We start from the raw sequence: 22770 nt of genomic DNA on the forward strand, positions 1-22770 counted from the left end.
GAAATAAATACAACGATCAAACCTCCAAGGAAGGCGGTAAGCTGAAAGTGAGCCGATTCCTCTACTGATGTGAAAGGTGCGCTTGGTCTCAACGTCGGCTTATTGTCCACGGGGCACTCAGAGAAATATAGCCGAGCTCCACGGGGATACGGAGGGTTTTTAAATCCCCGGCGCCGACATTGATTGAGGTCCATTTACAAACTGTGATTATAGAATTAAATTCGGATTACAGTGTTATCATCAAACAGAATGTGACCTGTGACTCCACTGAAGGCGAGGCTGAGACCGGTGTGCTTTGATTCTGACAATTTGCATGATTAGTTAAAGTCTCATACCAATAAGGTACGTGTATCAGAGAAGCTTTTTTTTCATTTTTTATTAATCTTCAATCGACCAAAGTTACTCTGATCAAGTTCAAACGCAAGGGCGTCGTATTACAGTGTCGGTGATTCCATCCTCCCGAGCTATCACATTGTTAGCCACGTCACATCAAATGATATGAAGAATCATCTGGATAAAAGTCGGGGGTTGCTAAAATGTTCTGCATTTTTTTCAAAGGCCAAACACTTTATGCGCCTGTTATCTTTGGCCCGATATAACGCGACCGCCAAGAAAAGCATCTTAGCCTCAGCTGCCACTGGCTATTAATTAGAGAGTGCAGTAGGAAGAGCAATTCTACCAAGAGCCGGGGAGCACAACTGGAGACGCAAGAAGACAAAAGTCCTTTTGTGTCAAAGCGTACAGCTCTAATTCATCCTTCTGCCCATGGTGAGTTATGTGTGAAGTGGACCACTTTGATTTCTTTGCAGCCACAAATTATATGCTGTGTGTTTGGTATTAACACTCTGATTAATAATCCAAATATAAATCATAGTGATTTAAGATTGGTGCCAGAAATATGTTCTGTCACCACAATCCCGACCGTGCATCCTGTTATTCTACAGAGAATTGAAGATCGGATCAGTGTTGTTAGAAGGATTTTTATTACTTATTTTATTTAAGCAGAAACTCACTCATTTTCAACCTTCAAAGGTCCACATTTTTCAGAATAAAACCAAACCCAGAGACAACTATTTACCATGTTTGTGTTGTTAACTCCCCCAGTGTGTAAATGCCGTCATTTAAATTATATTTCACATCTTCAGTTTCTTATGAATACTATTAGTAAACAATTACATTGCAGTAACAAATAATAATTTCATTTTTGAAAGCAATTATTGAGATCATTTTAAATTTTAATTTGTGGTGAATGATGATTTTAACGTGCCAATTAATGCTGCTAGACCATTTCGACAGGGAGTCTGAGTCTTTAAGTTTCCTAGCTCTGGAAGAGGCTAAAAGTAATTTCATCATTATTTGCTCCTTTCGCCTGAGCCTCAGCGATTGGAATAATATCTAGGAAGTGATGACGGCTGACCTATCGTTTTCAGTCCGCTTCTCTCTGTGTTGTGGCAGACTCACTGCGCTGGAAAGGTCACACTCGGAGGAAAACGGTCGTAGTGTTTTACTGCGACTATGCAGCTGTAGTTTTACATTCAGAGCTCTTAGCTGGCTCTGGCTCTGCCGAGGCACACCGGGTCTGGTCTGGGGTGAAGTCAAGGTCGTCCCGGTTGTCCGTCTCCATCAGGCTTTAAAAGAAAACTCAAAGCCGGCGAAACGCTGGCTTTCTTTCAGCAGCAGAACAAAAGGTGGTGGAGCCAGTTCGGGATCGATGTGAAAAAGGGTACACTGTATGAAAAAAATAGAAAAGAGGAATGGTATTATTGAAGCCCACTAAACACATTTCTTCTTGTCAGTGTCAATTGGGAAACAGAATAATTGGTTAGTAGCCGTGTGTTTGTATGTGTGTGTTCTAAAGGCGACTAACAGCATCAGAAATCGATTGAATGTGAAGGGGAGACAAAAATAGTCTATGAATAGAAAAGAGTTCAAAGGCAGGGATACAAAATCTAAAAGCGCAAGAAAAACAACATCTTCCAAAGCCACTAGAGCCCATTAATTAACCCTAACCCTAAATCTAATTTCTTTAGTGCCTTCACAGAACAGTGTTTGGTCGATGTTCCTTATGGTGGTAGCTGTCTCCCCTGAAGTCTTCGTGCTAAAGTTAAAAGTGGAGCCCGGAGATGACATGTTTGTTGCTCATGTCAAACTAGATTACACATTTACTTAAAACACACCACGTGTTAATTAGTGTGCTTTAGTGGTCGTAGCTGCTCCTCTTTGTTTCCCGTCTTTATATTAGCTTAAGCTATCTTGGCTCCAACTCCATCGAGATGAGATTATTATCCGTGTTCTCAACTCACTTCTTAAAAGGAAAGAAAACAAGTCTATTCCCCCCCAAAATATGCTTGGAAACACCTGTAAATTAACAGCATGGGCTGCTGCTCTTTTGTTTGGACAAGTAAGCTTATTTTCTCATGTGTTATGAGTAAGTATCATTTCTGTTAATAGTCTGTTAATGCTCAAAAAATTATGGACTTAAAATGAAATTTCAGCGAATCACATCCTACCGACACGATTAAAATATAGTCATCGCTCTCCGCAGTCAGCGGTGCATCACAACAGGTAACAGTGAAATCCGTCCATCTCAACCGGAGCCGGGGTCGGATTAACGAGGCCGAGGCCCGAAGCCCGAGGCGAGAGGTCGGGCGCCGGGTTCTGTGAAGTCTCTGTGTCATCAATGTCTTGCTGCGCTTCATCCCAAGGTTGCGGCTTGTAGCTGTTGCCAGGCTGGCCGTGAGCTGTGGGCAGCTGGGGGAGGGGGGGAGGGGGGGCGGAGGGGGGGGGGGGGGGGGGGGGGGGGCGAGGACTTCTTCTGCCCGGCTCCAGGAGAGGTGTGAGGAGGCTGAAGGTGGAGAGGGGCGTGGGAGCTGTGTGCTTTGTGTCCAAGAGAAATTGTAGCCGGACTGAAAGTCTTGACAGTAAGAGTTCACAGTGGGACAAATTTAGTCCTGATGACGCAGCAGGAGAAGATTTATTTTCATGGAGCTGTCCGTCACTTGCTCATTAGAGACAGATTGATGGATTCTAAAAGCCGACTGGCTTTTTCTGCATTATAATCAGCTCATTTCCCCCCTTGTTTCTATTTCCCTTTCCTGATTTGTTCTCCTCTGTCTGACATCCTGCAGCGTTGGAGGTTTAAAGCCCTAATGATGGGAAGGCTGTCATAGCATACTGACCCACCCAAGCAGCTTGATAGCATGAGTGAAGGGCTTTGTGTGTTTGTACTCCCTCGTGCAGCGTTCTTTGTGAAAAGCACCAGCAATTCCCCTTCATGTTTTGTGAGCAACCTTCAGATTTCCACTTGAGGGACAGAAGTGATTTATTTTATCCGAGAGGATGCTCGGTCCAAGCAAGCCGCTTCTGTGTACAGTACTAGTGCACCCAGGTCAGTTTAAGTTCACCCATGCTCAAGTCATAAGCTGAAATTGTAGTTATAATAAATTGTTTTGCAGCATTGGACGTGAAGATACACGTTTGCATTTCCTCACTCAGCGTGAAGTCCGTAAACGTTCCACAGTAAAACATTTCCGACGTCCCCGGCCCAACGGGCTGTTTGTTTCCGTGAGTCAGAACTTGTGCAAACATGCTGATTTTGATGTAAACTTGTGTTGCGGTGTTTGCAGAACGCGGGTGAGAAAGGAGACTTGCTTGTCAGGTTTCCGCATGGCAGCCATCCGCAGCAGACCGCATACTCGTATATAGCAAACCCCATGACGCCCAGTTGAAAACCTGTGTCCTGTATGTAGAATAAGGCAAAAAAAGACAGGCAGAGTTGGAGTCTCACTATTTGATTTATCTACAGGTCTGGAACAAAAGGAAGGAGAAAATCTAGAATAAAAGGCAGCATATGGTTGGTTCATATGGTTGTTATTTTCAGACAGGCTACGTGGGTTGAAACATGCTGTTCTACTACAAAGTTGTGATATTTTCAAAGCCGAGCGAGATCCACATCTTTCCATTTCGCTGTAACTTCCTTTGAAATTTTTCTTCCTGTTTCTACCTTCTGTCCAACAGTTGTCAAGGCCTCATATCTCTGCACCTTGAATGGCTTCAAAGTATGTTTAAGTGCATTGCACCGTGTTTCTCTCTCATAACCGGCTCCTCCTCAATTATCACTTTCCCTCGCCGTCCCTCTTGATGTTTCGCGAAAGACGCTGCTTTGTTTCAACTTCAGTGGCGTGACAGCAGGGCGCCGCTTCATTTGCGGAGATTGTTGAGGCCACTTGTTCAAGACGTGGCTCTTAGCTCTAATCTCATGGGTGGTTTACTGTATCAATGTTTTTCTCCCATAGTTTGTGACCCTGGGGAAGAACAGCCGTGGTTACCACTACATCCTGGCCAATCTGGTGAGTAATAGCCGAGCCGTTCCCCTGGGATGGAGTGGAACCAGCTTTTTTTTTTTTTTGCTGCATATGATGGGACTTAAGTCTCAGCCTTGAGCACAAATGTGTGCAATAAATGCATTTTAAGCTAAGGGAACACTTGATTATATATTTAATTTTCCCTACTATATATATATATATATATATATATATATATATATATGTATTTATATGGTGTGCTCTGTTTGTTGCTCATGTCCAATCAATCACAATCTGGCAGCATATCGACTAAATTCATATACTCATATTTAAGTGTAGTTGCATGTCTTGAGCAATAAATGATCAGCATTTAACCTTTTTAACCATTTTTGGAGGGAAGCCATCTTTTCCTTCCACTCTCCTCCATTTAGTACTGCTATTAGAATGAGAGTTTTAAAGTGGAGGCCCTCCCCACTCTGCCTCGCTGATCCACTGCTGCTTTTTACAGGACTTTAGAAGATGCGATTATGCAGCAGTTGAACACGTGTCCTTGCACACCACGACACTGTGTTGCTCTTAAAAAACAGCATGTTTATAGCTATAAGGCAAAGAAAGAAATGTACACCCACCTTCAAAACGCATTAGAAAATGTTTTTTTTTTCTATTTTGTTTTTCAACATGGAAAAGGGATGTGAATAAAAGTAGGCCATCTGTAGTAAAATATTCAGCCGATTACATGATCTGACACTAACTATAGAGGCGGGTTTCTGTAAATGAATCCAGACGGGCCTGTACCGCAATTTATAAAGATTTCGGTGTAAAGGCAAGATGCGTTTCTGATGTGTTGTCATTTTGTGGTGCTTCTCACCTGCTTAGACCTCAAAACTCTCAAAGAAAAAACATGTGACGCAGGTCCTCTCCTCCCCCCCCCGTGTGTCCCCTTTGTCTCATCTCAGGGATTTACCAACGTGAGCTTGGACAAAGTCTTCGCCGGTGGAGCCAACATTTCAGGCTTTCAGATCGTCAACCCCGAGAACCCGATTGTGCAGCAGTTTATGCAGCGCTGGGAGCGGCTGGATGAAAGAGAATTCCCAGAAGCCCGAAACACTCCTCTGAAGGTACTTTGCTCACAAGGCTTTTCATTGCGCATTCAGAACACAACCATCATCCCTTCTGAAGTGCTCTCTCTATTGGTTCTTCTCCTCCTCTCATCCTCTGTTTGCCTTTGTCATTCTGTCTCTCGCCCACCACTGGCCTCCTCCTCCTCCAGCTCCTCCTCCTCCTCCTCCTTTGCTTTGCATCTTCCCCAGCAATCAATATATTGATAGGCAGTGCAAGGCAAGGTTATATCGCAGCCTCAATTTACATCTAATTAAACAATGATCAAGAAAGAAATGGATTTTGAATGGCATTTAATTAGATTTTCTTACGGTGCAACGGTCAACAAACAAGTGGCTCAAACCGTCAGCGGGGGAAAGGTCAGGAAAAGTTAGAGGGAAGTGCGTGAGAGATAACAAATCACGTTTACTTCCCCACTCTGCACTAAAAGTTTTAAAGAGGATCTGACTGTCTGACAAGGCTTTTTTTAATCCCATCCGTCTAATTGAACTATTTTTATCCAGGGCAAAGCGTCCAAGCTTGCACACGCCCAAGTCCGACGGGGAGGTGACTGACATGCAACGGCCAAAAGCGATCCGTCGACTGCCCCACTTTATACCGGGAGTCCTTTTACCGCACGCTAAAACATGCCGTCAAAACTGTTATCTAAAAATATTCTTCTCCGACCAAAGGGTTTTTAAACTATTCTTCTTTTACTCTAAGAAGATATATAGGGCACCCTTTTGCAGTGTACAACGTATTTAGACAGTGTATATATGTACATATAAACCTGCAAAGGCTTTGCTACAATAACGATAATCCCTTCTGGTCTTCTCCCTTTCACCACGACGTCCTGTCTCACAGCATTCGCTGCGTTCTCTCTCTCTCTCTCTGTGATTTTGTACAGTACACTTCAGCTCTGACCCACGATGCCATCCTGGTGATAGCAGAGGCTTTCAGGTACTTGCGGCGCCAACGCGTGGACGTCTCTCGCAGGGGCAGCGCTGGAGACTGCCTGGCCAATCCCGCCGTACCTTGGAGCCAAGGCATCGACATCGAGAGAGCTCTTAAAACGGTAGGAAACAGAGACGGGGGAAGAGAGCGAGAGAGAGAGAGAGAGAGAGAGAGAGAGAGAGAGAGAAAGTGGCAAGCTGATAACTAAAGAAGAGGCTAGAAGAAGTGAGGACGGAGAGTGAGAGTGTGATAAAGATGGGAAGTGACAGAGCGAAGGGAAGAGAGCACAGAGCTGTTCTCCTCCCTCTGCCCGCAGATATCTCTGCACAGAGCGAACTCAAATCCAGGCCCTCATTACCATAAAACCATCTTTTATTAAAGCACATCCAGTTTGTCATTTGATTAAGAGGCTGCGAGCAGTATAGTACGTCCACGAACGCGATCACCTTGATGCAAGCTAGATATCCAAAGTGACGGCCATTAAACATGCCCCTGCGTCTGTCTGTCTGTCTGTCCCTCGTGGTAGGTTCAAGTGCACGGTATGACTGGGAACATCCAGTTTGACAACTACGGCCGCAGGACCAACTACACCATTGATGTTTATGAGATGAAAACAGGTGGTCCGCGGAAGGTGAGTCGGAGCGGTGACCTCTGTCGACTCTCATCCGTCAACCGTCAAATCCGGGCCTGAATAAAAACCCTGTAGCTAACAAACAGCTTTCGCCCAGCGCATTGATCACCCATGCCGAAGAACTAAAGAGCGAATGTTGGCCATGTGTCAAAACGTTGCCCTAAACTATTTTTGAGAAGAACTGATTGAGCAAGTTGTGTTGTGTGTGAAAGAAGACATAAAACAAAACAAAAAAGAAAATCGCACTAGGCTCTACCTCTGTTCACTAAAGGGCTGAGGGCTTTTCCAGTCATGTGGGACCAGCAGGCCTGACGGGACAGTGCAGAGTAATGCTAATTGCCTTTCCTCTACCTCTGTAAGGTAGCGGCAGCGATGTGTTATCCCCAGACTCGCAAGCCGCACAAATCACCCACAGCCGGCTATCAGATAGCTCAAACTGCACCGTGAAGAGAATGATGCGAGGCTCTTTCGGTGCTGCGTGATAACGCAGATATATGATTTCTGCTCTCTCTCGGGACAATAATTACCATTCAGATAAGCAATTATTATAAAAGTCATTCAAGAATCCCTCTGGCTCTGCTTCAAAAACGGCAATTCCCAGCAGTACATTCACTTTATAACCGGTACCATATGATGACCTCCGGTTTTATTTTATAACCTCGCTCGAGTTTCAAGCGACGACTGTGAATTTCTCGTTTGCTGGATAAGTGTGGGCCCACGCTGCTAATGCCGCCTGCCTCCCAGGCCTCACATAGCCCACACTTTAGCTGGCATCGCACAGCCTTCTCCACACTGCCAACCAGGGCCGATAGAAGGAGTGTGAGAGAAAGGAGGTCAAGGGGAGAGAGTGAGGGAGTTAGGCAAGATGAGGCAAAGCGGGGCGGCGGCGTTTGTCAGGACCTGCAGCCTCACTGACAGTCAGAGGATGAAGCTTCTTAACTGTGACTGTCACGAGTGATGCGTAGGGCTGATATCTGTCCGAGCTGCTCGGGGTGAGATCGGGGCTCTGACTTCGGAGCAGCACTCCATGGCAACACTGGGGCGTGGTCTCGCAGTGCCCCCCCCCCAATCCCACCATCAGCACTTCTCAAACATCACTGTGTTTAGAGCTTTTTGTTCCAGTCTTGCACTAACAACATCCATAACTGCAACCACAGTTTAAAACTGAGGAGTATGCTGCTTTCTAGCGCCTCCAATTGGTGTCAGGAAAAACTCTCCACTGCTGTACACCTGTCTGGCCTGAACATTTAAAGATCTGAGGCACCAAAAAAAAAAAAAAAAAGAGGGGAAAATGCAGACCAGATGTGTCGGGGAAAGTCCCAGCCAGCAACAGTTAGAATATTGGCAGCAACATATGCAACACGTTTCATCGTGAGCCAGAGCAGCCATTATTTCAGATGGGCAAACAAACAGTTGACATTGGTTTGACTTAAGCATCTGCACAGCAGAGTACGGAGAAACTGCAACGGCAGATTGTGCAGAAGAAACCGTGGAGCCACTGGAATATTATGCTAAATTATTAAACGTGTATGCAGTTCACAGGCCTGAATATCAATTATTTACTATAAAACCTGGGAAGCTGAAGGTCGGGGAGGATTGAAGCCGTCTGCTGCGTGCACACGCAACTAAGTTCCTGCACATTTGGCTGTTCGAACGCACTCTCTGCATGTTAAACGTATTAATATCAACTGTCTTTTTAGCATTCTGCTCATTCGCCGGTGTTTTGTTCAGACTTCACAACAGCGGGCCTCTTTGTGTAAAACTGTGTTTTTTTAATGAGCCCGGCAGCGAGACGGTTCCCATGCAATACTTTGACGTGTCCCTGCTATGTATACATATTACATATCCTCAGTGTGTGGCAATGGATCACTAACCACTGTTTTCTCTTTGCAGATCGGGTACTGGAACGAGTACGCACGATTTGTAAATATTATGGACCCGCAGGTCTCCAACGACTCCTCAGTGGAAAACCGAACGATTGTTGTCACTACTATCATGGTACACTTTCCATGCAGTTTTAAATGTTTCACGTATTCTGCCACTCAAGGTCATGGTGTTGATTCCAATGAGCGATCCATTCTGTCCTGGGCGGGTAGAACCACATCTCTTTTGTGTTGCTTTCCATCCACTCACTACACGTTGAAACAGTCGGCCCGACACGGAGTGTTTCAACTGTATCCGTGTGGGTGTCAAAGCATTTTGATTTTCCATACTTCAGTGGCCTGTCGTAGCAGTGACATCACAATAATGGTATAAATGATAATGGTTGACTCCATCAATTACCAAAAGCATACAAACGCATACGTAAGTAAACCTGTCTGTCCTCATCAAGTAAATGTTCAATGACACCTGGGATAGACGGGCCCAAGAATGACCAGAGGATTTTACTTAAACGGTTTCTCAAGCTGGGCAAAGCAAAATAAACAGTATTGGAGGAGGGATAAGCAGATGTGGTATTTTTTTCCTTGTTATCGCCTCTCCAATATATTTCGTATTGCTCCTACATGTGTTCTGTGTTGAAGTAGAACTTCCATGCAGTGATTTCAGATGAATCATTTTCTGGGAATTTTTTCCCATTTTCAGGGTGATAAACAAACAACTTTCAAGTAAATCATTCAGGCTCATTGGATAGCTGGACAGCCATCTTTTACGTTTGCGCACGTAGATCATCTGCATTCCGAGGCGTAAGCCGACATCGCCCCGTAGCATGAAGAGCACATTTAAGATCTGTAGATGAGTAATGCAGTGAGGAGTTAACATGTGTTAGACTCACTAGATCCAAGGTGAGGGGATACGTTCAGCACAGAACAAACAAACCATTGCTCTCCTTCTTGCACTCTAATTGTGTGTGACTGTAATGGCAATGCCTGCTCTCCTGAGCGTTCCTACGGTTTGAAAATGATGATCTGCTCAGTAAGAGAAAAAACAAGCTGCACCAGCGATTTGGAGAGGAAATCTAGCACGATCCTACTCTCCCGATGTAATTATTTCATTTATGGAGCTTTTCTTTTTGCATTTTTTTGGAAAGCAAATAACGGCTCGTATTTTGTTTTGTTTTTTCTTTCTTTTTTTGGAATGAAACGGCCCGTCAGTGCGCATTGGTGCAAAGTGCTTGAATATGTTGAGAGACTATAGGCACTCAGATCCCTTTCCTGTCACTGGCATTTACTTATGAAACCCATCCCCATTCCCATTCCCACCTCTGAGCTGACCCACACCTTGCCTACCAATGACTCCCAGCCCTATTAAAACTCATTCTGGCCTTCTCTCTTCTCCTACAATAATTGAAAAAAAAAAAAAAAAAAAAAACCTGAACCCTCCTTTATTATACCAGAGTTGCACCCCTGGGCTCAGATGGGCTTGGTGTCTGCTGGCAGCCACCACTTGATGAAAGCAGGGTGACCACATGTTCATGCTGCTGTTGTCAGAGTGTAGTTGTGCATTTGCGGGGCATCATCTGTATATGCATGACTGCATGGATGTGGATATAGCAGCTAATGATATTTTGAATCTCTGTGTGTGAGTGTGTGAGAGTGCGTGCGTGTTTGTTTTGTGTATGCGCGTGAGTGCGCACGGGCACATATGAGTGCATGTATGCATATTTCTGTTGAACTGAATGTGTTGCCAGGGCATGGGAGTGAATAAACCGGCGTATGTTTGAATCAACAGGAAGCTCCTTATGTGATGTACAAGAAAAATTATATGCATCTGGATGGGAATGACAGATATGAAGGCTACTGCGTCGATTTAGCATCTGAGATCGCCAAACATGTTGGAATTAAGTACAAACTGTCTATAGTAATGGATGGGAAGTACGGAGCCCGAGACCCCGAGACCAAGACGTGGAACGGGATGGTGGGTGAACTGGTCTATGGGGTGAGTACTGGGAGCCTTAATTTCGCTGATTACATGACAGTTTGCAAGGAACTTCAACATGAGAGGAGATCTCATTTTTCTGTCTTAAGGTCATCACCAACCCGTTGTGAACTCATCAGCTCTTGCCCAGTTCAAAGTCTAAGGCTGTCTCAGCTGTGAGTGAATTTGTCAAATGCAGCCTCAAGCATTCGGGGGGTTGGTGATCATCTTGAGACGGAGAAAATGAAATCGTTTCTCAGGGCTGTTCACTGCCATTAATCCTACATGCTTAGCCTAGAAAGCTCTCTCTCCCTTACAGTCACAAACAGAGGTAGGTACATGAAAACAATGAGTCCATATGGCAAACACACTGTACTCACTTTGATGAATGAAAGATTGTGCGCCTTTGAAGTGATCGTGTAATTATGTTCAATGTTTGATGTGTATGATGAATATGCCACGTTGTAAATTCACAGCTGAGAAAATGGGCTTCAGAATCAACAGCTAAATGGTGGTTAGCGGGTTGAAAAACAAGATCCATATGTGCTGCGCTTCATAAAGGTTGACGCTCTCGCGTTAAGGAAGGGGTCACGCCGTGTTTTACATCTGACACAGTGCTCAGGCTCTCGCAACACCTCAGGCATTCCCTAAATTACGGCCCCCTACTTTTCCCGCCTTTCTCCGAGGCCACAGTAGTCGAGCGAGGGGCCAAATCCAAAATGCATGAGGGTGAGGTTTCCTCATCTGTTCAATTTCCCAACTATCAGCCTGAGAGATTGCTTGGTTTGATGTGCTATCGGCGCCAAATTATCTTTCAAATGGGAAAAGTCCACTCCCTGCAGATGGATGGGGGGGGGGAACACCCCTCTCACGTTGCTGTCAAGTCCTTCATGCTCCATAATTTCAAAGCAGGTGGGCCGGGACTAATAGTTCTGTACATTTTGACCTTTTGACCAGTAAATTAATTTGATTTTAGTTGTCTTTTAAAGGTTAGGCTCGAGGCTGCTCTTTATTGCTTTGTTTGCCTCAACATTGATTGAGTGTTGCTTACGCCTGCACGAGGATTAAATGGTTATAGCTCCTTCACAATGCCGCGTTGACAGGGTAAAGAAAACAGCCGTGTTTATTGGGCCTATTTGCGCTGCTCCTAGTTTGACCTCGTAAGAAACATGTTCTGCGCGGCGCTGCTTCAATCCAATGTTTTCCCTCGTTTCTCATTTCGACAAAGAGAGACAATATAGACAATACAAAAGAAGTGTCCTGCTTTGAAGAGGAGCAGTTATTTAATTACCCACATCCACTTTAGCTGCAGTAACACTGTCTAATGTGATTAATTAATTTCCTCCTTTTATACACGCTTTTAAAAAAGAAACCCATTGTGATTTCTAAAAAGGCGGCAGCACCTCTGTGGATGTGTTTTAATAACATAATTTCATTGAAGCTGCAGAGCAAAGGAGGCAGTTAGAAGAGAAACAGCTTGGAAAAGTAAAGAATAAATAAAGCTGATGCCCAGAATAAGCCGTGTTTGGAAATCCAGCCCACTGAGTGAAAGTTTTCTCCTTCAGGTACTCGCAGATTCCCCCCCCCCCCATTTCACAGACATCAACCTCTTTACTGAATGATCTAGAATTTTCACTGCACCCATTACACCCGTCGTGAAGACGTCACTACATTTGAGTATAAAAAATGAAAATCAATGAAACAGCAAGTCGAAAAGTAACACGTGGTAAAAAAAAAGGTGCTGATTTGATTGCACAATTGAAAAGTTTCCCCCCTAGTATCTCCTAGGGTCCTGATTAAGGAGACATTAGTTCAAACATGACTCAAAGTCCCATCTGCCTGGGCGGATTCTCTCCAAGCTGTCTGTCTGAAAGTCTAGCAGCGCTCTCATGAGCTTTTCCTTGTCATTTCCGAATGTAGCAAATTTGCAGGAAAAGATCAGATAAATATTACAGTTTGAGTGTCAGGTGTATAAGCTAAAATCCGAGGTCACATCCTTGTGCCAATGTGATTGTGCTTTTCTTTGTGTGGTTATTTTCCAGCGTGAACTGATCAGTTTTCGCGGTTGGTGGTTCATTTCTAATCGTGTGTAAAATGTGCTAACGCCATTGTTTTATTTTTCTCCCCCAGCTTCAGTCAATCATAACATATATTTAAAGTGACACGTTTCTATATGCAGGTCTTGACTAATGCTTGCTGTGCATGTCCCTGTTTCCAGAGAGCAGATATAGCTGTTGCACCTCTGACCATTACTCTGGTTCGAGAGGAGGTGATAGACTTTTCCAAGCCCTTTATGAGCTTGGGCATCTCCATTATGATAAAGAAGCCACAAAAGTCCAAGCCGGGCGTTTTCTCCTTCCTGGACCCGCTGGCCTATGAGATCTGGATGTGTATTGTGTTTGCCTACATTGGGGTGAGCGTGGTCCTGTTCCTGGTCAGTCGGTTCAGTCCTTACGAGTGGAACCTCGAGGAACAGGACGAGACTAAAGACCCCCAGACGCCCCCCGATCCTCCCAATGACTTTGGCATCTTCAATTCCCTCTGGTTCTCACTGGGCGCCTTCATGCAGCAGGGCTGTGACATCTCCCCCAGGTGGGTCAGCCTCATAGCAAACACAAAAAGTGAACGACAGACAACAATACAAACAAAATGTAGCCGAAATCTAATGTTGCGATGGGTTCTCAGTAAGTACACGGAGTAACTCAAGTGTCTTTGTTTCCTTATTTTTTAAGCTCAGCTCATTTCCCATTTATTTGGGCTGTAACACGTATAATGTGGTAGTTTCATCAGTTTGTATACTGAAATTATCATCAGCAAAATGGTTGCCAAAATACTTTCTCCAGGCTAAGAAATGCCCCTGCAATTAAAGGCTTTGATTAGAGTACATATTAAACAGTGGAAATGTGCTGTATTGGAGGGGTGATGCAGCACCAGGTTGATTTACAAGGACATTCTGATTGCCGGAGAAATTGGATACATTAAACACAATTGTTAGCATCTTGATGCGCACAACGTGTACCTGTTTAATTGCATTCTTTGTTCGCCCTCTCGCAGGTCTCTTTCAGGCCGTATCGTTGGTGGTGTGTGGTGGTTCTTCACCCTCATCATCATATCCTCCTACACAGCCAATCTGGCTGCCTTCCTGACAGTGGAGAGGATGGTCTCTCCTATAGAAAGTGCCGAAGATTTAGCCAAGCAGACAGAGATCGCATACGGCACTCTGGACTCAGGCTCCACAAAGGAGTTTTTTAGGGTAAGTACGAGAAAACTGCTTTGCACGCAAAGCTGGTGGCTGAAATGTGCCGAAAACATGCAAAGACATAAACATGTCGCGCTGCGGCATGGCGCATCGTAAGAATAACTTTGTGTAACGTCCTTCACCAACTCCTCCCCTCCGATTGTCCATTTTGTACCTTTAGTGCAGCACTTTTGACCCGCGCAAGATTGCTCCAAATGAGGCATGTTGACAGAGAAGCAGCTCTTGAACTCTTATGACATCAACGTGAAATTTATGCGGCACAACTGCAGTGTGCAACCTTGAGGCACCGGGGCTGTCAACGGAAAGTGTGATAACAACGTGGAAGACTCGGAGGTGATAAAAGCAGGAGGCTAATCAAAGCGTCCACATCAGGCTGAAACTCAGAAGGGTCAGCTCACGAAATATAATTAGCTAGCCGGCCGTGGCTGGCAAATTGGACCTGATGAAGAATAGTCCCGTAGGTCAAACACAGCAGTCCCAAAGACGGTTCAGATGGAATAAGTAATATGCCCGTCGGCGTGAGGGACTGGCCTGGCAATTAAGTAATAAATGAAGTAAAATCTGAAGCGGAAGTATATCTCGGGTTCTGAAAAGCAACCACATGCTCGCTGCGCGGTATTTAAACGACGCTGCAGATCTTTAAGGCGATCAACCTTCTGCTGAGAGATCCGTAGATGTCGAAGCCGGTGGCGGAGCCGCATCAGCAGTCCAGTCTTTTGCATTTGCAGAGCACGACGTTGGAAACAAATTAATGGAACAGCAATCTGCCTGTGATGACAAAAAGGCAATATGACAGTCTTTTTTTTACCAAGGCTGCCTCATTACTCATCGGCAGGAGAGAAACGATTCATATGTTTCACAGCTGCAGACTGTTGGCAGAAAGAGCAATTCATTTGTATTACCCCTGGGTTGAATTGCTAAGAACAACCAAATGCAAAATCAAATTCATGTTGGGCTGTTTTTTTCCGGGCAAAGAAGGACAAGACAGCGTCTGCGGGGTTTGGTTTGTGAGTGAGGTTTGTTTCTCCGGCGCTTGTTTTAACGGGCTGCGCAGCGTGAAGATAACAGTGTGTGTCCCGCGAAAACACGCACGGTGAATGACACGCGTGACAAGAAGCGCTCCGTCCTCCATGCAGCACCTCACAAAGCCCATCCTCAATTCCATGTTCAACAGAGATGCTGCACAGGTGGATACACGCCGTATGTCTTTGAGCCACCTACGTGATGGATGCCAATTACGCATTTGGTTTCCAGCGTGACAGTGGAGCCGCGTGTCCCGGGTCCGCTGGTACAACTATCCGAGAGTTTGTCGCGCTTTCCTGTATTTTCTGTAACGAGTGTCCTAGTTATGTCCCCATGTTTTCAAACAGGAAATGGCATGTGTGAACTGCTACTCCGATTTAATTAGAGCCGCGGAAAAACGGACAAGGAGAAAAACACACAGACTAATAGGAGTTAAAGTTCTATTTCAAATCTGGTTCTCATGAAATACATTCATTCTTAATTAGACCCACACGGCATCAGCCAGCTGGAAATTTTAAATTAAGTTCAATATTTCAAACGCAACATATGTCATCATCTCTGAACCTCCTCCCACCACCCGGCTTCAATTTTTGAGGTTTTCACCTGGTTTATGTTATGTTTATGTTTGAGCATGAATCGTTCTGCTTTCTTTGGAAGCATAAGTAAGAAGCACTAACACAAATATGGCTCGTAATAATGATCTTTAAAACCTTTCAACTCCTATTACGATGGTTTATTTTTTCTTCATATCAGTCATTGTCTTCAGTGAATTTGAGATCTTCTGTTCTTTTCAGCACCTGAGACATTGACACGGACACAGACTTCCGTCTCACTGCCCCATAGTGGCAATATTCCCGTCACCGTGTGTGTGTGTTTGACTTCATTTGGTGGTGAGAACGAGGAGAAGCTGCAGAGGAATTTTCCTGGGGAGACGTGTTAGAGTAGAGACCCCGTATTCGGCTGCTCACAACCAACTAGGACAGATGGTCTGGGAATCCTTTGACGTGCCCGGTGGAAGCCTGAAGGACTCCAGGCGGCTTCACCCGAGCTCGGCTCCTCTTCCCCAGACTGCCCGACTTGTTTGAGCGCCCTCTTCCCCTCTGTGTGCAGCCTGTCTGTTGCTTCACCTTGAGACAACGCCGCATGGCTTGAAGCTTTCGCGCTGCACTTCCTCGACATAACAGCTGTCATGCGCCGCTGCACCACTTTGACTCGTATCATTATTTTAATTCCTGTCATGGATCTTTTCATGCAGTCGGATGAATATTTGTGTTCTGGATGATGATGAGAAAATGATGAATCGTACCAACAAGGCCATGTTTATCCCTCTGATGAGGGTTTTAGCCCATCAGAAGGTTTGACTCGGTTCCATTGTGAATTGTTTGAAGGAGAGGCTGGATGGTAATAGGGCCGGGATGATAAAATAGGCTGATGTGGCTGTTTAATTACGTACAAAGACCAGGGCGAGACCATCAAAGTCAACCACACTGCTGTCCCATCGTGCACCTCATTTAACAGCCTAACAATGAAATAATGATAATTGCACTGAAAAATGAGAGCAGCATTGTTTTCTGTTCCCCTCAAACGATTATACATCACCCAGAGCCTCAGCAGCGAGCACCGTGCATCTTACTGATCTGCAGGTGTAGCGGAGATGGAAACAACAGCTCGAGTGCAGCCACCAATGCATTTTACTAAGCATGAAAATCAATTTCACGTCTCAGCACCTGTGCCACAGACACTATAGCTTCTGCATGGTTCAATACGATGTTTAATAAGATGTTTTTTCGTGTTTTCTTTCATGCAGAGCAGACCTGCATTAGGCTAGGTTTGCATGAAGAGAAGCCAGCAAGCAAGCATTTACCGAATTAAAACCTAAGGTTAGCCTGCAATCCCATGCAGCACAATCCCCAGAGCTCTTGTCACTTTGTGTTTTCAATACTGTACGGAGTGAAGGGGGGGGGGGGGGGAGGGGGCGCGATAAAGATTAGAGCCTGTTTGCATGAAAGAGAAAGCTGACAAAAGTGATGATGGACTAGTGCGAGATTGGCGTCACCTCCGAGGAAATGCGCCGTCCTCAGCGGGCCTATTCCAACCTCAGATGAGCAGCAACAGCAGGCACCGGAAGATCTATTGGAGTCCGGCAACCAGCATCAAAGACGAGCAATTGGTATTCAGGGCGTAGCGTGTGGCACTTCAATGACGAAGTACACCCCCAGAGCCTCAACTTTCATTTCTGCATACTTGAGATACAGGTACTCCTGACATGCAAGATAGAAAGGGTGGGTGTGGGGGGGGTGTTGTCCACAAACCGAAATGTAAAGGAAGTAAAGTAGGAAGGAAAATGGAGTTGTGGGTGTTTGGAGACGGCCTTTAGATGCCACACATTCGGTGAAGCCCGTCCTGAGGGGGCCATAATGAAAGAAGGCTGCTGCAACGCCAAAGAAAGAATAAAAAGCAGGCTGCAGTTCGAAGGGTAGTAGACGGGCTGGAATCGCTGCATAACTCAGATCAATACATATTAAGTGGTTGTTTAGAATGCAAAGGGCAATGACTTTGACTTTAGATTTCAATATCTTGTCTCAAATGCTTTAATCGCATTTTGGGGAATTTCAGGAACGTATAGAACATATAGAGTATTTTCTAATGCAATTCTAGGATAATAGAGGCCCGGGACAAATTTAGCACTGCAGCAAAATAAAAGCTTTAGCTTTACTGCTGAAGTCCAAGTACAATGCTAGTATTACGAATGACTTGTGAGTACTTTTGAATTCAAACACAGTACGAACTAGTAGTCTAAAAGAGGTGGTGGATAACAGCAGGACAACAGTACTTTTTTAGTACAACTGAAAGTTTTTGTTGTGTTTTGTTTATTGAAGAAAAAAACACTTCACGGATCCTTCCCCCTGGTTGCCCCCCAGTGGAAAACGCTAATTCTTGTACCTAATTGCTCTTGTACGTAACCAATGCTCTGAAGAAACCTTAATTTGTATGTGCATGCAGCAGAGTGCCTCTGCCTATTTAACTGTGACTTAGACTTGGTGATTCGTAAGACTTCTCCCCATAACAATAACAATAAGCACCCTCCAGTTTTGCTTTTGTTTCCCTCTAATCTTGTCTTGCAACGTCCTATTCTCTTTATTCCTCATCTTAGGTCACCAGGCTGCGATAAAAGGCCTTACTTTGTCTTTATTACTATTTTGAGATAACAGGCAAACCCACAGCCTCAGACAGACTTGCAGGAGGAACACCTACGCAGATGATGTAACTGTGTAGGTAGGAGGGTTGGCTGGGATCGACTATTTAGGTGCTTCATTACGAACGGAGTAATATTATGATTGCTTATATAATTTGAAGATATTTTATTGGTGACATTCAGATTGACATTAATATAGCAGCAAGCCACTGTGCGCTCAGTAAAGATGTGGTTGATTAATTAGTCTACAGCTACTGCGCTGTGTGCTGCTCTCATGCGGCGACAGCAGCTTACAACCAACCCAGTTGTTGGTTTTCACCCCGGCTTTACGCTTTTAACTCTGTCAGCGATGTTGCCGTTGTTTGCGCCATCAGCTGTGAGCCACTTTTTCTGCTTTGCACAATAGCTATTCGAATATGATTTTAAATGCCGCCACTCCCTTTTAATTGTGTGGAAGCTCTAGCCGGGCAACTGAATTGTGAGAAACTGTGTGGTGAAGCTGTATTTATGGACGACTATAATTGCTCAACCAATTGTCTGTTCATTGATGGATTTTTGCAGTCATTATTCCTTAATTGAATTTCAAATGACCACCGTCGACCGCAGTGTGAATGATTACATTTCAAAAGAGATGAGAGTAGCTTTTCAATTAATCTGTTTGTACCGTGTGCATGTGTTTGAGTGCTTCTGTCAGTATGCATGTTTGCTCCACATTAAGCAGTCAATAATCAAATATCCCCCCCCCACCCCTCTCACTGTATCTTGTTTTATCGCTTTCTGTGTAGCTGAAACTGCTTTAAGCATCTCAGCTGTGACTTGCAATGGAATCGGCCCATTTAGGTTTCGGTCGCACTTCGTCCCCGCTCTGATATTGATGAATTGACTTCGTGAAGCACTGAGGTAGCACACTCTGTCGTCAGTAATCAATGCCCACATCCATTCTTTTCTCTTCATTTGAGGAGGCGTCTGCAGCTTTCCCACTGCGGAGCAGATGAGCTTGGGAAATTGCCCTCTAAACTAGTGTCCTTCCCACGATGTCTGACACATGCAGATTGAACACATTTAACAAGATTGTCAACAAAAACATCACACGTGACTCCAACTGCCTCCCATCCGTGGCATGAAAGCAGAATGGTCATCACCCCAACTTGAAGGCTTTTTCACCCCAGCAAAGGGCATTCATCATGCAGAATTTATATTTTTTGTTGCTATCTCATCTCTTTCTCCCCCTTTGGCCTGATGCTCTGTGACGGCTGCCTACAAACACATTGTATGTGATTACATAAAGTCAGTAAAGCACTTTAGTTAGGTCAAGGTTAATGCTTTTGTTTATTAATAGGAATGCATTAGGGATAGAAATGCTCTTGTTAAGGGCGGTTTTACCGACTAACGTCAGTATTCATCATAACTTTCATTCATTTTTTAAATTAAGGACATTTAGTTTATAAACTGTCCAGTATATTGAAACATTACCGTTGCAATCTTCTGGAGGTCAAGTTATATTTTAACAAAGACCTTTGAAAAGCCAGAGGCAGCAAATGTTTTAGCATGTTTAGCCATGCCAGTTCGCTACGAGTAATTTGATTTATAAACTCTAAACCAAATTAAATGGTACATTACAGTGTGGCTGTGGACTGACTGATTATTTTCAGTCAACTAATGATATCATTCACTGATTATTTCGCATGTTATAATCACTGCGGGCTGACTTTGATGGCATGTGAGGTAAAATAAAAAGAAAATTAAAAAGCACATACGGGGAAAGTATTTTCGACAGATGCTGGTATTGTTAACAGCTCGTCCAAATTCCATACACAAAGGCTTTGGTTGACGGTGGATCTTTCAATTCAGCTGGTTGTTGAAAACCATCCAAGCCCCTTCGTCTCTCTCTGGCCTCCACTAAAAGAAAGTCTATTTTTCATGTGGGATCCAGTCAGCTGTTCACAGAGTGCCACTCGGGAACCGGCTCATCGCTGCTTGGACCAGGATCTGTTCAAAGTGTGAAATGCCTATGCCAAAATAAATCCAGCGGCATTGAATAATTTAATTGATGCTTATTATAGATAGCGTTCAACTGCCATAGATTTTACAGGCTGGCTAAGCCTTACCCCGGGCTCATCTGTGTCACTTTGTGATGGGCTGCCTTGTGTCTGCGTAACCCGCTTTCTTGTTCACTTCTCTTAAATGGTAAATGCACGTTGCCTCTGAGTCACAATTGATAATTTACATACAGGACAGTGTTGTTGAAATGAATGACCGTAATAAGTTCCTCAAGTTGAATTAAAACTATCAACCAAGGCTCAGGTTCACCAAGACAATTGGTCCAAAACTTTTCCAAGTTTCCATATGAATCATCATTATCCACACTTCACTGACACAAACGTTTAATAACTGAAGATATTTTTGCATAATCAAGTCCAAAAAATGCCAGTGTTTCTACGATAACCCAATTTGCATGGCATTATTTGCTGAACAGGTGATGTGTGGTTCTCATTCACGCTCGGTGAATCCGAGCCTCAAGCTGCAACAACAAATTTGTTATAAAGAGTACATCCGTGCTGATGAGAAGAAATGGATTTTTTTGTTTATTTTTGTACTTCATGATCTTGTAAAGTCGACCAGCTATATTTTCCAGAAGTATTTAAAGATATCACACTACCTTTTTACCCAAGATGTCTATAAATACTTCATGATGTTTAAACAAAGTGATCATTAAGCACAAAAATCCCACAAAATCCATGAAATGCCTACGTTTGTTTGTATTTACCTAAACTACTTCTCCCTTTTCTCCTCTGCACAGCGATCCAAAATAGCCGTGTACGAGAAGATGTGGTCATACATGAAATCCGCTGAGCCCTCGGTGTTTGTTAAGACCACACCCGATGGCGTAGCCCGGGTACGAAAGTCAAAGGGCAAGTTCGCCTTCCTACTCGAGTCCACCATGAACGAGTACATCGAGCAGCGGAAGCCCTGCGACACCATGAAAGTGGGCGGGAACCTCGACTCGAAAGGATACGGCGTGGCGACGCCCAAAGGCTCAGCATTAAGGTGGGTGGAATAATATAACAATATCCTCCATGTTGTTATAGTACTCCACCTACCCTGATGTCCCCCTGTTGTCATTCTCTTCTCTTCCTCTTCTTGTTTTTTTTTTTTTTTTTATGGACACAGAGGTAACGGTAGTATGCCTTTAAATGCACTTGGATACAAAGGTTAAATTATAATCAATGTTTACTTTTTATGTGTTATAAATGTGTGATAAAAGCTGACAACGTCCTGTAGAGGAATCCAATCCAAATGAGAAGGCTGAAGCTAACAATCATTTCATATTTATGTCTCTCTTACTGTTGCTTTTCTCTCTCCTTCGATCTCTCCCTCCGTCCCGTGTGTTGTCCTACCTGACTGTTGTGTTGTCACTTTTAATTTAACAGTTCAATGGTTTTTCAATTTAGCCTTTAAAAGCTGCGCTGTCACTCGTGACGAATGTTAATTGCATGATGTTTTGTTGTTGCTTTTCTTCTCAAAGACAAGTGTCCCCATCCCGCACACTTCAGTTCTGAACTACGTAACCCTTCAGGCCACCTTTTTCCAAGATTTAACATTATCTTTGCCTTATTCTAGCCTTTTCTTATCTCTCCCTATTCCTTTAAATTCTCAAACAATTTGTCCTTTCCTAGACCATTCTGATTAACAGATTCTGTGCCTAAGCCCCTGCTTAGAAAGTGGTGGTCTCACTGCCATCATCGATCATTATGATGCTTGGTGCAATTATTACTTTGCATTAGATTTCTCACGGACCTGTGCATTTTCTTACAAGTTATGTTTTATCGTTTCAAGAAATGCTGTTAACCTGGCAGTTTTAAAACTGAATGAGCAAGGCCTCTTGGACAAATTGAAAAACAAATGGTGGTACGACAAGGGAGAGTGCGGCAGCGGGGGAGGTGACTCCAAGGTCAGCCTCGATGTCACCACAATCGGGTACCATAGTGCAGAGTAATCGGCAAAGCTGTTACACCAACCCAACCAAAACCAAAGCAACTGTCCGCCCCCAACCAACCTGCCACAGCCCCACGGCAGATTACCAAATTGACTACCCGTCTGACCAGATGCTTTAACAGCTCAGATTGACTGAGGAGCCTTTGTGTAGCCTACACCAGACGAAAGAAAAAACACGATATTTGTGGTTAGTGAGACTATAATGTTCACAGAAAGAGTTTTCTTTGAGATTAATGGGAATCCTCTTAAAACAGGGAGACTATTAGGTGAATGTGGCTGCCCTGCAGTTGTGAAAGGTTGAGCTTCCTTTATTCACCCTTACGCACGTGCAGGGTAGATCACCAGGTTGCAGATATCAGGGCTCCGTCTAGGTAGCTTGAAACCAGTTGATGAAGTCACACACAGGTGATTGAAGGTCCGTAAGTTTGCCAGTGATTCGATATTTCCACATTGA

At 44.3% G+C, this 22770-nt stretch overlaps 1 protein-coding gene across 4 annotated transcripts in view; it reads left to right on the top strand.

Moving 5' to 3' along the window:
* The window catches only part of LOC120817163 (glutamate receptor 3), a 71917-nt gene that overhangs the window by 42102 nt on the left and 7045 nt on the right, over positions 1–22770 (top strand). For 3 of the 4 annotated variants that reach the window (XR_013467606.1, XM_040173040.2, XM_040173041.2), the window contains exons 5-14: positions 4296–4349; positions 5261–5422; positions 6310–6477; positions 6883–6987; positions 8881–8985; positions 10657–10863; positions 13061–13434; positions 13897–14095; positions 21121–21368; positions 22158–22272. Coding sequence is in view for 3 of the 4 variants with exons in the window: in XM_040173040.2 (XP_040028974.1) it covers positions 4296–4349; positions 5261–5422; positions 6310–6477; positions 6883–6987; positions 8881–8985; positions 10657–10863; positions 13061–13434; positions 13897–14095; positions 21121–21368; positions 22158–22272 (1737 nt within the window). In the remaining variant the exon portion in view is untranslated. The remainder of the gene's footprint in view (positions 1–4295; positions 4350–5260; positions 5423–6309; positions 6478–6882; positions 6988–8880; positions 8986–10656; positions 10864–13060; positions 13435–13896; positions 14096–21120; positions 21369–22157; positions 22273–22770) is intronic. The other variant, XM_040173039.2, reaches the window with a different exon arrangement.

Source organism: Gasterosteus aculeatus, chromosome 4 (genome assembly GCF_964276395.1).
Source record: "Gasterosteus aculeatus chromosome 4, fGasAcu3.hap1.1, whole genome shotgun sequence".
NCBI classification, from domain to species: Eukaryota; Metazoa; Chordata; class Actinopteri; order Perciformes; family Gasterosteidae; genus Gasterosteus; species Gasterosteus aculeatus.